The sequence below is a fragment of the Lytechinus variegatus genome, chromosome 15 (assembly GCF_018143015.1).
Source record: "Lytechinus variegatus isolate NC3 chromosome 15, Lvar_3.0, whole genome shotgun sequence".
NCBI classification, from domain to species: domain Eukaryota; kingdom Metazoa; phylum Echinodermata; class Echinoidea; order Temnopleuroida; family Toxopneustidae; genus Lytechinus; species Lytechinus variegatus.
Window position 1 is genome coordinate 19,833,828 of NC_054754.1, and position 12,341 is coordinate 19,846,168.

General features: G+C 36.4%; 1 protein-coding gene across 1 annotated transcript in view; it reads right to left on the minus strand.

Moving 5' to 3' along the window:
* The window catches only part of LOC121428649 (monocarboxylate transporter 7-like), a 36,582-nt gene extending 27,465 nt beyond the window's left edge, over positions 1-9,117 (minus strand). The window contains exon 1 of the mRNA XM_041625423.1: positions 8,659-9,117. Within this exon, the coding sequence (XP_041481357.1) occupies positions 8,659-8,851 (193 nt within the window). The 5' untranslated portion in view covers positions 8,852-9,117. The remainder of the gene's footprint in view (positions 1-8,658) is intronic.
* Positions 9,118-12,341: the final 3,224 nt, after the last annotated feature.

A 12,341-nucleotide genomic window follows, 5' to 3' on the forward strand; every position in this document is an offset into this window, starting at 1 on the left:
GTTCGAAGTATTTTAAGGAGATTGAGATCTATCCTCTTCGCAGAACAATTATCACAACTTTACTGTGATTATGTAATGCCCCACTTTCTCTGCTGTTGTAACGTATGGACAGGACGAAGTGATGTCAATTATGATTTCCTTAATCACCTCCATAAAAGAGCAGCATACTTAATTTCACGGAAACCCCGTCCAAGAAGTATTTAATACATTATCCTGGCCAACATTGGACATTTTTTTGGGGAAAACTGCCTGTTGCACAATGTTCAAAATCATTCATAAATTTGCCCCAACTATAATACTCTCATGCAGAGTTGTACTTCTAGACGCAGTAATGATGAGAAATTCCAGATGGTCCAATGAAATGATTTTAAAACCCCCGACATGTTACACTTATTTCTACCAAAACTCTTTCTTCTATTCTGGTGCCACAAAGTGGAAAAATCTACCCCATGATAGAAAATCGAACAGCATCCTTTAAATTACTACTTGAATAATCTTAATGCAATCGGGCATACAATAACATTGCTTTCCATACTTACAGCCCTTGCTTTTTGTCTTATTGTGAATGCATGATTACCTCTTCAATTTAGTCTGTCTACTTTGTTATTATATAAGAATAGATTACGGTTTTCAATTCAATTCGATTTTATTTATTTCACTTCCATCAAACAAAAACAAATTGTATACCATATATATAAAATCGGTTGATTGGTCAGACATTACATGTTATTATTCCTCATACATTCGTAATTCCGAAGCTTCGTTATTCCGAAGGTTCGTTATTCCGAAGGTTCGTATTTCCGAAGGTTCGTTAGTTCGAAAACGAAGTGAGGTTCGTATTCCGAAGGCTCGTTAATCCGAAAAAGAAATGAGGTTCGTAATTCCGAAGGTTCGTTAATCCGAAAACTAAATGATTAACTAACCTTATTTCGTTTTAGGAATAAAGAACCTTCGGAATAACGCCACAAGTGTTCGGATTAACGGACCCTTTTACGTTTTCGGATTAACGAACATCGAGGTAAAGGCAATTTATGTATTTCGGAATTACGAACCTTCGGAATAACGAAGCTTCGGAATTATACGAATGTATGCGATTTATTAACACCTCGACTCTCTCTCTCTCCCTCTGTCTCAAACTCTCCTACTCTCTGTCATGTCATTGTCTGTTTCCTTTCTCATTCTGAGTCCGTATAATGTATTCTTTTCGTTTATTTTGTTGTGATGAATCTTATAATGAAATGTGTTGGTTCTCTTATGTTATGAATTATGTGTTTTATGAATGTAGATAATAATGCAGAGCCCTCCGGAAGACCAGGGATTTTCATGAACATCTAAATTATACATATTGTGATTTTAACACAATTTTGTGTCAGGCTGAACAGGCAATTCTGGTTAAAGCTTTACAATAGATAAATAAATGAATAAATAATATATCAAAATGCTCACAAAGTTCAACCTGCTCGGCAATATAAAAAATCTTTTCTCGCTTGTGTGTGGGTGTGTGTGTGTAAGGGTGTAAGAGTGTGCGCCTTGTATACGTGTAATGACAATAAAACTATGTTTTACGCGCGAAATTGCTCGAAAAAGTCGTATTATTTCTATAGGGTCTGGGAACAAACAAAATAATTGCATAATTAGCAGATTTCATTAACTTGTTACGCTTGTCTGATTGTTTTAGGAAGAATAATTGTAAGAGAAGTGGTTTAAATTTAAATATGACCAACGTTTATGATCATTGTCATTTTTAACATTGTTTCTGTAAATAGTATTTTTTCCATCGCCGATTGATTTCTCACATTTTGTTATGTTTTATTATTGCAAAGAACTATTTTACCACCATCATATTTGCAGCAATTTTCATATTTTGCTTGTCTTCGGTTAACATGGTTAATTTTCATGCAAAGGTTTGTTTATACTCCAAACCCTCATCCTCTCATATTTTCCTTTTTAGTGTCATACAATCAGACACGTTGACTTTGTTTGCTACATTTCAAACCCTTTTTTAACCCAACAAATAACATTTAAAGCATAAGTTGCAAAATTATCAATATGAATAAGTTTTCTGTAAAAAATCAGAATATTGAACTAATACAATGTCGAAATTACTTTGGAAGATTTGGAAGAAAAAAATGCCTTCGTGAAACGGAAAGCGCTGATTTGTCGCCAATCTTCCTATCTCAGAAGAATGGTCCTAGGACGTTCAAACATACGTATCACTCGTCTCGTCATGAAACAGGCCCCAAATTTTCTTTTTAAGTTTTTTAAGCGTATATATTTGCCATTATTTCAAATCTGTCGTTTAATGACATAACATATACTGTTCTATAATTGACCGACCTTTTTTTATTCTTTTTTCCTCTCTCTCTCCCTCTCTTTCCCTCCTCTCTCTCCCTCTCGTCTTTCCTTTATCCTGTTCTCCTTCTCAGTCAGACAATTTTTTATGAACTATACAGTGCGTATCAAAAAAAAAATTACACTTAGAAAAAATCCTGTAAATTTATACGTTTGTAATATCCTGAAGATTTTTCCACATTTTAACATTGGTACAGATCCATTTAAGCAAATGACGATGTAACTATCGAAAAATATTTCCGCTTGGGTGAGCACCACTTTCTTTTGAAAAGTTAGTGGAAAATGATTGGAAAAGGAGCCTTTTCCAAGGCTTTTGATATAATTAATCACAATATCCTTTTAGTAAAGTTGTCACACTATGGTGTTAGAGGGAAAGCCTTGAAATGGTTCAGGAATTACTTATCAAATAACAATATGTACAAATAGATAATCATAATTCAGCGTTACGACCAATAAATTGCGGAGTTCCACAGGGAAGCATCCTTGGCCCTTATCATTTATCATATACATAAACGACTTTTATAAATCTTCAGACGTTCTATCTTTCATTTTATTTGCAGACTATTCCAACTTATTTTATTCTCATGCAAATCCACTTACTCTTCTTTCTACTATAAATCTTGAACTGAAACGTGTTGTATAAACAGCGGATTAAAGCCAACAAATTATCTCTAAACATCGTTAAGACAAATTTTATGTTATTTAGTAACACTATCGCGGAATGTTGGTATAATGACCAAACTTTGACATTTCTTTCCAAAATCAACACTATTTACACTTTATTTCTCACTTATACTTCCGTATTTTAATTATGGAATACTGGCTTGGGGTAACGCCTACAAGAGTCTCATGGACGAAATGCTTATTCTACAAAAGAAGGTTATAAGGATTATACACAATGCTCCTTTTCGATGTCATACTGATGGTTTGTTCTACGAGTCAAATCTCCTCAAATTTCCGGATTTATTTCTTTTTCATACAGGACAATTCATGTACAAACTGAACACAAATAAACTACCAAACATTTTGATGATCATGTTTACAAAAAACAATGCTATTCACAATTATCCAACCCGACAATCCCGTCGCTTCCACCTTCCACGTACCCGTACTCTCTTCGCACAAAAACAATTGCCTTCTATGGCCCGAAATACTGGAACTCAATCAGCAATGACATCGTAAATGCTACCAGTTTGAACTGTTTTAAGATCAAACTGAAGAAACAAATTCTTGAATCATATAAAGCAAATTCCGATTGAACAGTCGATAAACGATCCCTTTTACCCTCCTCTTTCTCCCCACCCCCTCCCTCCCCCTCCCTGACCGTCTCTCTACCTTGCTCTCTTCCGCTCATTCTCCTTCATCGGTCTCATGCCCTTCACTCCTTTGCTTTTTTTATTGTTACTCCATCTTCTCTTCCTCTTCAACCACATATGTGCACCAACTTGTCCATTTGATTGAATTATTCATCCATTATCTCGGTATATATGTCGTATTTGACGAACATATGTCTATGGATGCACAAGTAAAGAAAATATGTCAATCAGTATACTATAATATTCATAATGTTAACAGCATGAGGAAAGTCCTTGACCATAAGTCTGCTGCTATGCTTATACACTCATTTGTACTATCTCGATTAGATGTTGGAAATGCTCTTCTTTTTAATATAACCTCACGCAATGTTGATAAACTTCAGTATGCTCAGAATACAGCTGCCAGGGTTTTAACTGGTACATCAAAATATCAACACATCTCACCAATTCTCCAAAAGTTACATTGGTTGCCAATCCGGAAGCGTATAGAATTTAAAATACTTCTTCTCACTTGGAAAGTGTTTAATGGTTTGGCACCAAAATATCTACAAGACCTTGTCACGCCTTATGCACCAGCTAGAAGCCTGAGATCATCACACCAGCAACTTCTTAAGACTCCCAAGACACGTGTAGCATATGGTGCACGAGCTTTCTCTGCCTCAGCACCTTCTCTCTGGAATAATTTGCCATTAAATTTAAGAATTATACAATCACTGGAGACCTTTAAATCCAAACTGAAATCTTATCGTTTCTAACAGTATTAGTTATTGGCACTTTGACACTCATCCAAACTTTCTCATCCTTTCTTTTCTTGTGCGCCTCGGAATAGAATATTTCTAGATAGATGGCGCTATATAAATGCCTATGATTATTATTATTTCTTCATCTACCATCACATCAACCTTTCTTCTTTTCTCTCTCTCTCTCTCATTTTCATTTTCGTTTATACCTGTACTGACAAATCTTTGATTAATTCTCTGAGGGGTCCACACCCAACAAGCCCTGATTTTTAGTGGATTCCTCCATTTACTCAACCTTATTTATTGAAAAAAAAGAGTTATAAAGGTAGCCTTGCAATTATTTTTTATTTTTTCATCGAGAATGGCATACACTTTGTTCTATTTCCATTGTATATATTGTTATTGGTAATACGATTATCACGTTTTACAGTATTCACCATAAAAATTTATTTACTTTTCTTGTATAGTCATATTGCTTGCAATGTATATTCATTTGTATTGATTTGTATGGTTATCATTTTATATCTGTGCAATTATTTCTTATCTTGTATTGAGTTGAGAAATGAAATAAACTTGAAACTTGAATCATTTGCGCAGAACTTTGAAATAGTTATGCGAATAAAAGTAGACCTTAATCATGAAGAACACGTTGAATTTAGCTAGATGATTTGAAGAACTTTGACCTTTTTAACTTGTTTCCTTGCCCAAAACACTTCGAAGAGTGCATTGCGCCCCACCCCATTCCCCCACACACCGAGGCCATCGTGACGATATTTGCTTTACACTGAGCTGTGATTTACATGAAATGGGTTAGGCTTGATTTTCATTTTGTTAATCATTGTCAAGCTTGGAAAAAGTGTGGAGAAACAAGTATTAATTGAAAAATGAATTGTAAACACACTTTAAATGATAAAAACTTAGTAAAAATGCTGGAGATGTCTGATATAAACTTTTGGTCAGATTTAGTTATGTTCTCAGATCCATCTGGCACAAAAAAGGTTGCGTTTATTAAGTGTTAAAATTTAAATTTGGGTGGCAAAATTGTTAGAATGTATCCAAAATGCTTGAATGTATCCATTTATTACAATTGACAAAAAGTGCAATGGGAAATTTATGAGAAATGTTTCGCAGGGTAAGTTTGATTTCGCTCTTTCCCCTTGATACAGCGTGAAAACGAGCATTTCTGCGCAAACAGATTTCTGCCAGTTTTACAAAAATGGACAATGCTCAATCAAGTGTAACATTCTGTCAAAACTTTTACTTTCATTGGATAGATGAGACCCAAACCCAAAATTATATGTGAAAGAATTACCCACATGTTGTATATTTTTTAATTCCCAGGGCTTTTTCAAAGTGTAAACTTTTTTTGATACGCACTGTGTATTGTGAGTCATTATAGTCGTTACTTCTTTTTAATAATTTTGTTGTGTATATTTTGTGTGTGTGTGTCTGGACCATGATGTAAAACAGCCTCGGCTCAGGCGCGCCGGAACACTTTCAGTTTTTTCTGGGGGGGGGGGGGGGGGGCAAAATCCCGAAGGGGGCACAATATTTTTGACAGCGTGAGATACCGAAGCGATCGAGCGGGAGAGGCTATGGGACCCCCCCCCCACGGTAAGGATTTTGTGTAAAATGGAGTATAAAAGTTGCGTTTCTAAGTGCATTCAAAAATAAATTTCTTGAGAATTAAACAATCTTGGAGTTCTTTTTGCTCCTTCTGTTTCCTCCCTTCTGACCCAGCCTGGTGTTTCTTCATGACCAGGGTCGCAGTTCCAGCAAATTACGAGCCTTATTGCAAACGAAATTGTTTCAAACCAGTGTAATATAGGCCTTTTAAAGACTTTAACATTTTTAAGATGACAAACATGACCGTACGCAGCCGGGGGCAGCCGATCGAGAGGGCAAAATTCACAAAATTCACCAAAAGTGTGCACGAAATCCTTCAATTTCATTCTAGAAAATGCAAAAGTTCCCTCGTCACAAATCCCCTCCCTCTTATGTTTCTTCGAAAATTTAGGTCTTGCAGCCCCACCCACTCCCGGGTTTTTTTTTTTATTTTTGCAAACGTCCATGAATAACAAAAGCTGGGATGAACCAGAGAACATAGCTGCCATCTCGATCTGATTAGTAACAGGTAATGGGAAGAAGTTTTGGAATCTAAAATACATAAGTGCTATATATGAGCTGAAATAGTATCAGACAAAACGCCTTCCAATCATGCCAATGAAAAGGAATAGAGGAAATACGGGGCTGTGAAAATATCTTAAGATTTTTTTTTATAGTAGAGCATTACTGTAACGCTTATTTTTTTCTTTTAATATTTTTTACATTTTTATTCATATCTCGGATAATATCTTCCGGTCAAGAAGACACTTTCACAGATGATTTTATTTTTTTCATGTCTAAACATTATCTCTAAGTTGCTTTCGAGTGGGATTCACCATTTTTACAAATTATAAATTATAATCCTCTACACATGATTATTCTGAGTGTAATTTTCTGATAACATGTCTATATTGAGTTGAAATGACCTTGGTATTTTCTTTAGGGCACTGAATTGTTATTATTATTTGTTTGGCGTCACCTGTGCCTGGGAGGCGAAAAGCGAACTGAATCACTATGATCCACAGGTCTCTCCTCCCGATATAACTGATTGGGGGGGGGGATGCAGGTGGACCTCGACACCGGGGTTTGCCCCTACTCTTATACGAATAGTGCAGTGGGTTCTTAACGTGCAAAGGTGGTGACTCTCGGCCTCCATTTAACGTTCTATCCGAGGGACGGAGTGTTTTCCATTGTAACATAGCCTGCATCTATGAAACATGGGAGAGACGTTTACACACAACGCACTGACTTCAGTCATCCGCCCAGGGTGGACTCGAACCTACGATCTTTGGTTCGACTTCGACGGGCAGACGCGTTACCGATTGAGCCAACACCGCTCTCTTGTTATCACTGTATTAACTCAATTTATATTTAGTTGAAAATGAAATAATTGAAACAAGTTTCTCGAGATGTTATGGTTTCTGGGCTTGAAAGCTGTGACATAGATTCCATATCTTGCTCGAGTAACTAGTGTTCACGCGCGTTAGTTATATCGGGTCCGGTCTGAGCGTTTCTGGGCGACCGTGCGTTTGTTAGACGACACAGCCAGCATCATAGAATTATAAACCTAATCATTGGTGGACCACTATCAATTTGCCATTCGCTTTTAGTCTGAAATGTATTCATTAAAAGGTTAAACGTTATCACACTGTAATAAGATGGAAAAGGGGCTTATCAAAGCTATGTTTCACAGAGGAACTGTTCGTCAAAAGACGCGAGGCTTACTATGATAATGTATTTGCCCCGTCAGGGGCAAATTTTTTCATTTTTGACAATGGAAATGACAATTTTCAGGCAGAAAAGTGCCTTCATTTACTTTTGACCTTAAATAATTTATCATTTTTCATCTTTCAGGGGGGCACGTTGGGGGGGGGGGGCAAAATCTCGTTTTGCCCCCCAAAAATTTTATTTGGGGGGGGGGGGGGCAAGTGCCCCCCCCTGCCCCCCCCCCGCTTCCGGCGCCCTTGCCTCGGCTGATAATGTTTTATCTTTATCCTGAATGAATATGTATACAATAAATAAAAAAGTAAACAATTGAAAGAAAAAGATTCATTTACATGCACAGATAACTTTATATAATCCCACATTTGGTTGATTTGACCATTTCTGCTGGTGGAACATATCTATTCGCCAACTCGTTGGTTATTCTGACTAATCCATTCCAAGTGAACAGCTAATTAAATCTCTTTTGAAATAGTTCAGAGATCGGCTATCTTCTCTTAATTGATTGATAACGAATTTATTTCATTCCAAAATTTCAACAAGGTTACAAAGTAACGCAAGATATAATATAACCTTATGAAATGAAATAGAAACCTTCTGAAAAGCAAAGCTTTTTATGAAGGTTTCCTTCAATAAGTAAGACATATTAATGGAAAATACAAAGTTCAATATATATAATATACAAATCATATCTTTCTTGTAGAAGTTCAAAATGTATATTATACACAAATCATCATATCTTTCTTGTAGAAATTAAATGTAAATCCTTGTCAAATAATTTTTTTACATATTCTCCCAAGTAAAAGATAAACAAGGCTGGATTATATTACAAAATATGAAGGAAAAGTGAAAAGGACACAGAAAACAAGATGATCGGATAGGCTAGTTGTTCGTTCTTATTAACACTTTATACCACTACTTACCGAAGAAAAACACGAATCCGGTCGCAAAACCCGCCGCAAGTCCCGACTCGGATGTCGTCAGTCCTATGTCTGCTTGGAGCTGTCCCTGAAAGATTCCGAGAGATCGAATGATGCCCTGAGAAAAGGTCGTCACCAGAAAAATCTCCAAGATTACCGCAAAGTATCGCCCTTTGGCAACACCCGAAGAAGTCATATTTTCATCACCTCTCCCGCTCTCTGACCCCCAAAGCAGGGTTATAAGGAACTAAAGTTACCAAACCCCAGCAAGGTAAATTACGACCACGGATGACGACCAAGCGCCGGTGTCACCCATCGGTAGGCCCGAACCGCTTACCAGCTCAAGATGGCAGGAAAGAACGAAGTCGGCGCAAGTCTGATCTGATCTGAAGACAGAGTAGTCAAAATCTAAAGCGAACAGGGGCTAAGGAAGAGAGAGGTGGATGGGTATTTATCCCGACACGGTTGTAGTTCGCAGATCCACTTGACAGAAAATGCACTTTTTGGGGCGGAACAGGACAAATATATATCAGAAAATTTGTATTGGTTCAACTGTCACAGTCACGTTGGCCTCGGCAGTTTCGAATATCAAAATGGGCGTAGATCTATATCCATTTTTTTTGGGGGGGGGGGGGGTACGGGCAGGGATGTAAATGAATTGGGAAGCCAAATAACTCCATCCGTGTTTGTGTGAAATATCCTTGTCATTGTCTATTGTAATGAAATCCCTTTTATGCCAAGTAGTATTTAGCTCAAAGACGTTTAGATCTATAGCTCATTGTTCCTTCATATTTTTTCGTTTGACGGTCCCCGTATTTCATACAAATTTGTTTGCTCAGCTCCTTTAGAGCCATGAATGCCTTTTTATCATTTGTGAATTTTACGCTCGAAATGACACATATATCTTTAAGCCGAACTATCGGTTTTGATCAATATTGATGCATATAATAAAGATGTGAAAGGTCACATTGCAACCTTAATGATTTTGCATCGCTTATTGATTCCATTTCGAAATTGAAGGGGTTACTCTCAAAGAGCGCTGGTTAAATCTGCTGGGGCCATGCCTTCCAGCTACAGAAACTTAATGAGAGCTCGTTCTCAGGTTTGTCCACTTTTTACGAGACAACTGATACATAAATTTAGGAACCTGTAAACTCAGACTAGATATTGCTATGACAATTGGCGTACCGTAAGTCACGGCATGGGGGGGGGGCACCAGCAAAAATTTTAAGCCACTTAGTGAGCGCGCGAAGCGCGCTTAGTTGCCAGGTATATACTGACCTAATAGAGACACTTTAAGAACAGTGCCATTAAACAGATATTATATCTCACAGATCAAATAATGTGAGCACGAAGCGCGAGCTGAAATTTTTTGATATTCAGACCTTAAGAGGGACATTATAAAAATTTTCAGCTCGCGCTTTGTGCTCACATTATTTGATCTGTGAGATCACAGAACAAATAATGTGACCACGAAGCGCGAGCTGAAAATTTTTGATATTCAGACCTTAAGAGGGACATTATAATCAAATTTGTGTAATCATGATACATACCTGTCTCACTAAACAATGCGAGCGCGAAGCGCGAGCTGAAATTTGTGTATATATTGACCTCAAACAGGGAGATTTTATGGACTATATTTTAGGAACCCATTAAGAGTATGCATATCTTATCATAGTCATCTAATGCGAGTGCCAAGCTCTTGCTGATTTTGTTAGAATTGCATCTAAACGCATTAAGCACTTGTAGTAATTGAAATCATCATTATACGCATCTCACTAATCAAATATTGCGAGCGCGAAGCGTGAGCTGAAAATTTAGAAAATTCAACCCCGAAGAGGGGCATTCTAAGGCATTTGTAGGACTTCACTAAGGCCATACGTATTTCACTAGCCAAATGATGCTAGCGTGAGCTGAAAAATATTAATATTCAGATCAGAAAAAGGGATATTTTAAGGACTGATTTTAGGAATTCATGGAGAGCAGACATATTATCTCACCAATCCACTAATGCGAACGTAAGCACGGACAGGAAATGTTTTATGCTAAGACCTAAAATTGGGGCAATCATTTTAATTAGTCATGAAAAAGAAGCATACGATTGTGCATAAACAATATCTCGAAGTGCGAGGAAATATATGTGGGGTAAATTAACTTGAAAACGGGAGGTTTTAGTACAACAGGATTGTTAAACAGAAAATGCGAGCACCAGGAACAATGAGTAAATTCGTTTTATAAAGTTATGAAAAAAGATGGTTCTTTGTAATAATTATAATTTATTGTACAACGCCTACTTAGCTTGGTGTACGGAACCGGGGGGGGGGGGGCTTCAGCCCCCTTTTTTTCCAAAACCGTGTACAAAAACGTAAAATTGACCATAAGAATATGATTTTTAGCATGGTCAGTCCCCCCCACTTTGTAAACCGTTCCGCGGCCCCTGAATATAACATCATAATAATGAAAAATGATTTCTTCTTTCCCAGTACATTTCTCTTCCTTTCTCCCTCTTTTTCTTCTTTTCCCTTGTTTTTTTTTTGTCAGCCGATGGGGGGGGGGGCACGTGCCCCCCTAGTTGCGCCACTGGCTATGAACAAGAAATTTGATGGGTAGAATTCAGAAATGTGAAAGATTTTATGACCTAGATTTGGTCGTCATAATCTATTCTATGTTTTGCACAAAATACAGGATTACTATAACGTGACATCACATACTACGGGCTTTCACCGGTTTTATTTCTTTTTATTTGGTCTCCTCTCATCTACCTCATGCTACGATCACAAATACCTTTGCAAACGACGTACGAACTATTTCATACCATTTATTGCTATTTATAAAAAGACAAAAATCGGTCGTATGGCAGTCGTAAACGTGTTTGTGAACGTAGCATTACAAAGCAACCTCGATTAATATGAGTGCGGAATATGTACACGATTGTTTAATAGAGAAAATGAAAAGATGATTCGCCTTATACATCATTTAAGGTGTTCTAGAGGGTACAAAATAATAAGATATGAACAGAGTAAAATCTGACAAACAAGACATTGAAAATTTGATCAAAATCGGATAATGGATAACAAAGTCAATTCATATTTTGTTCGATAATTGTATATTGTAATATTTTGTTAATCTTTATTCATATTTCAAATGTGATATTTATATTTCAAATGTGATTCTATGTCTACTGTATAATAATTTTAAATATGAAAATTGAAAGTGGATAATGAAAATAATTGATTTGAATTGAATCGAAGAAGTTATGACATTTGAAATTTTAACATTACTTCGTTGAAACACTATGCATGTCTTCATGAATATGCAATTTAATCCAAGAAGAAGGTTCGAGAATGAAAACTATTGTATTGACAGCTGATTTGTATGTTAGATAATCATTGTGGATATCATATAGTTAATCATTTTTGTCTGGATTTATCTTTTTAGTTCTCTTTATTTATGATTCATGCCAAAAATGCTAACATATTATGTTTATTATGTTATGAAAAATGTATTATACGAATGTTATGGATGCAGAAGAAAACAATAAATCAAATCAATTTGTATTTAAAAAAACTGTTCAAGCAAAGAAATGTAGACTAAAACATTTGCGAGATATTTTTAAAATGATTTTTGAGGGATGGTTGGTAGTCAGAGAAATTCGTTCAACTTGACCTTTTCTGTCAAGCCTCATT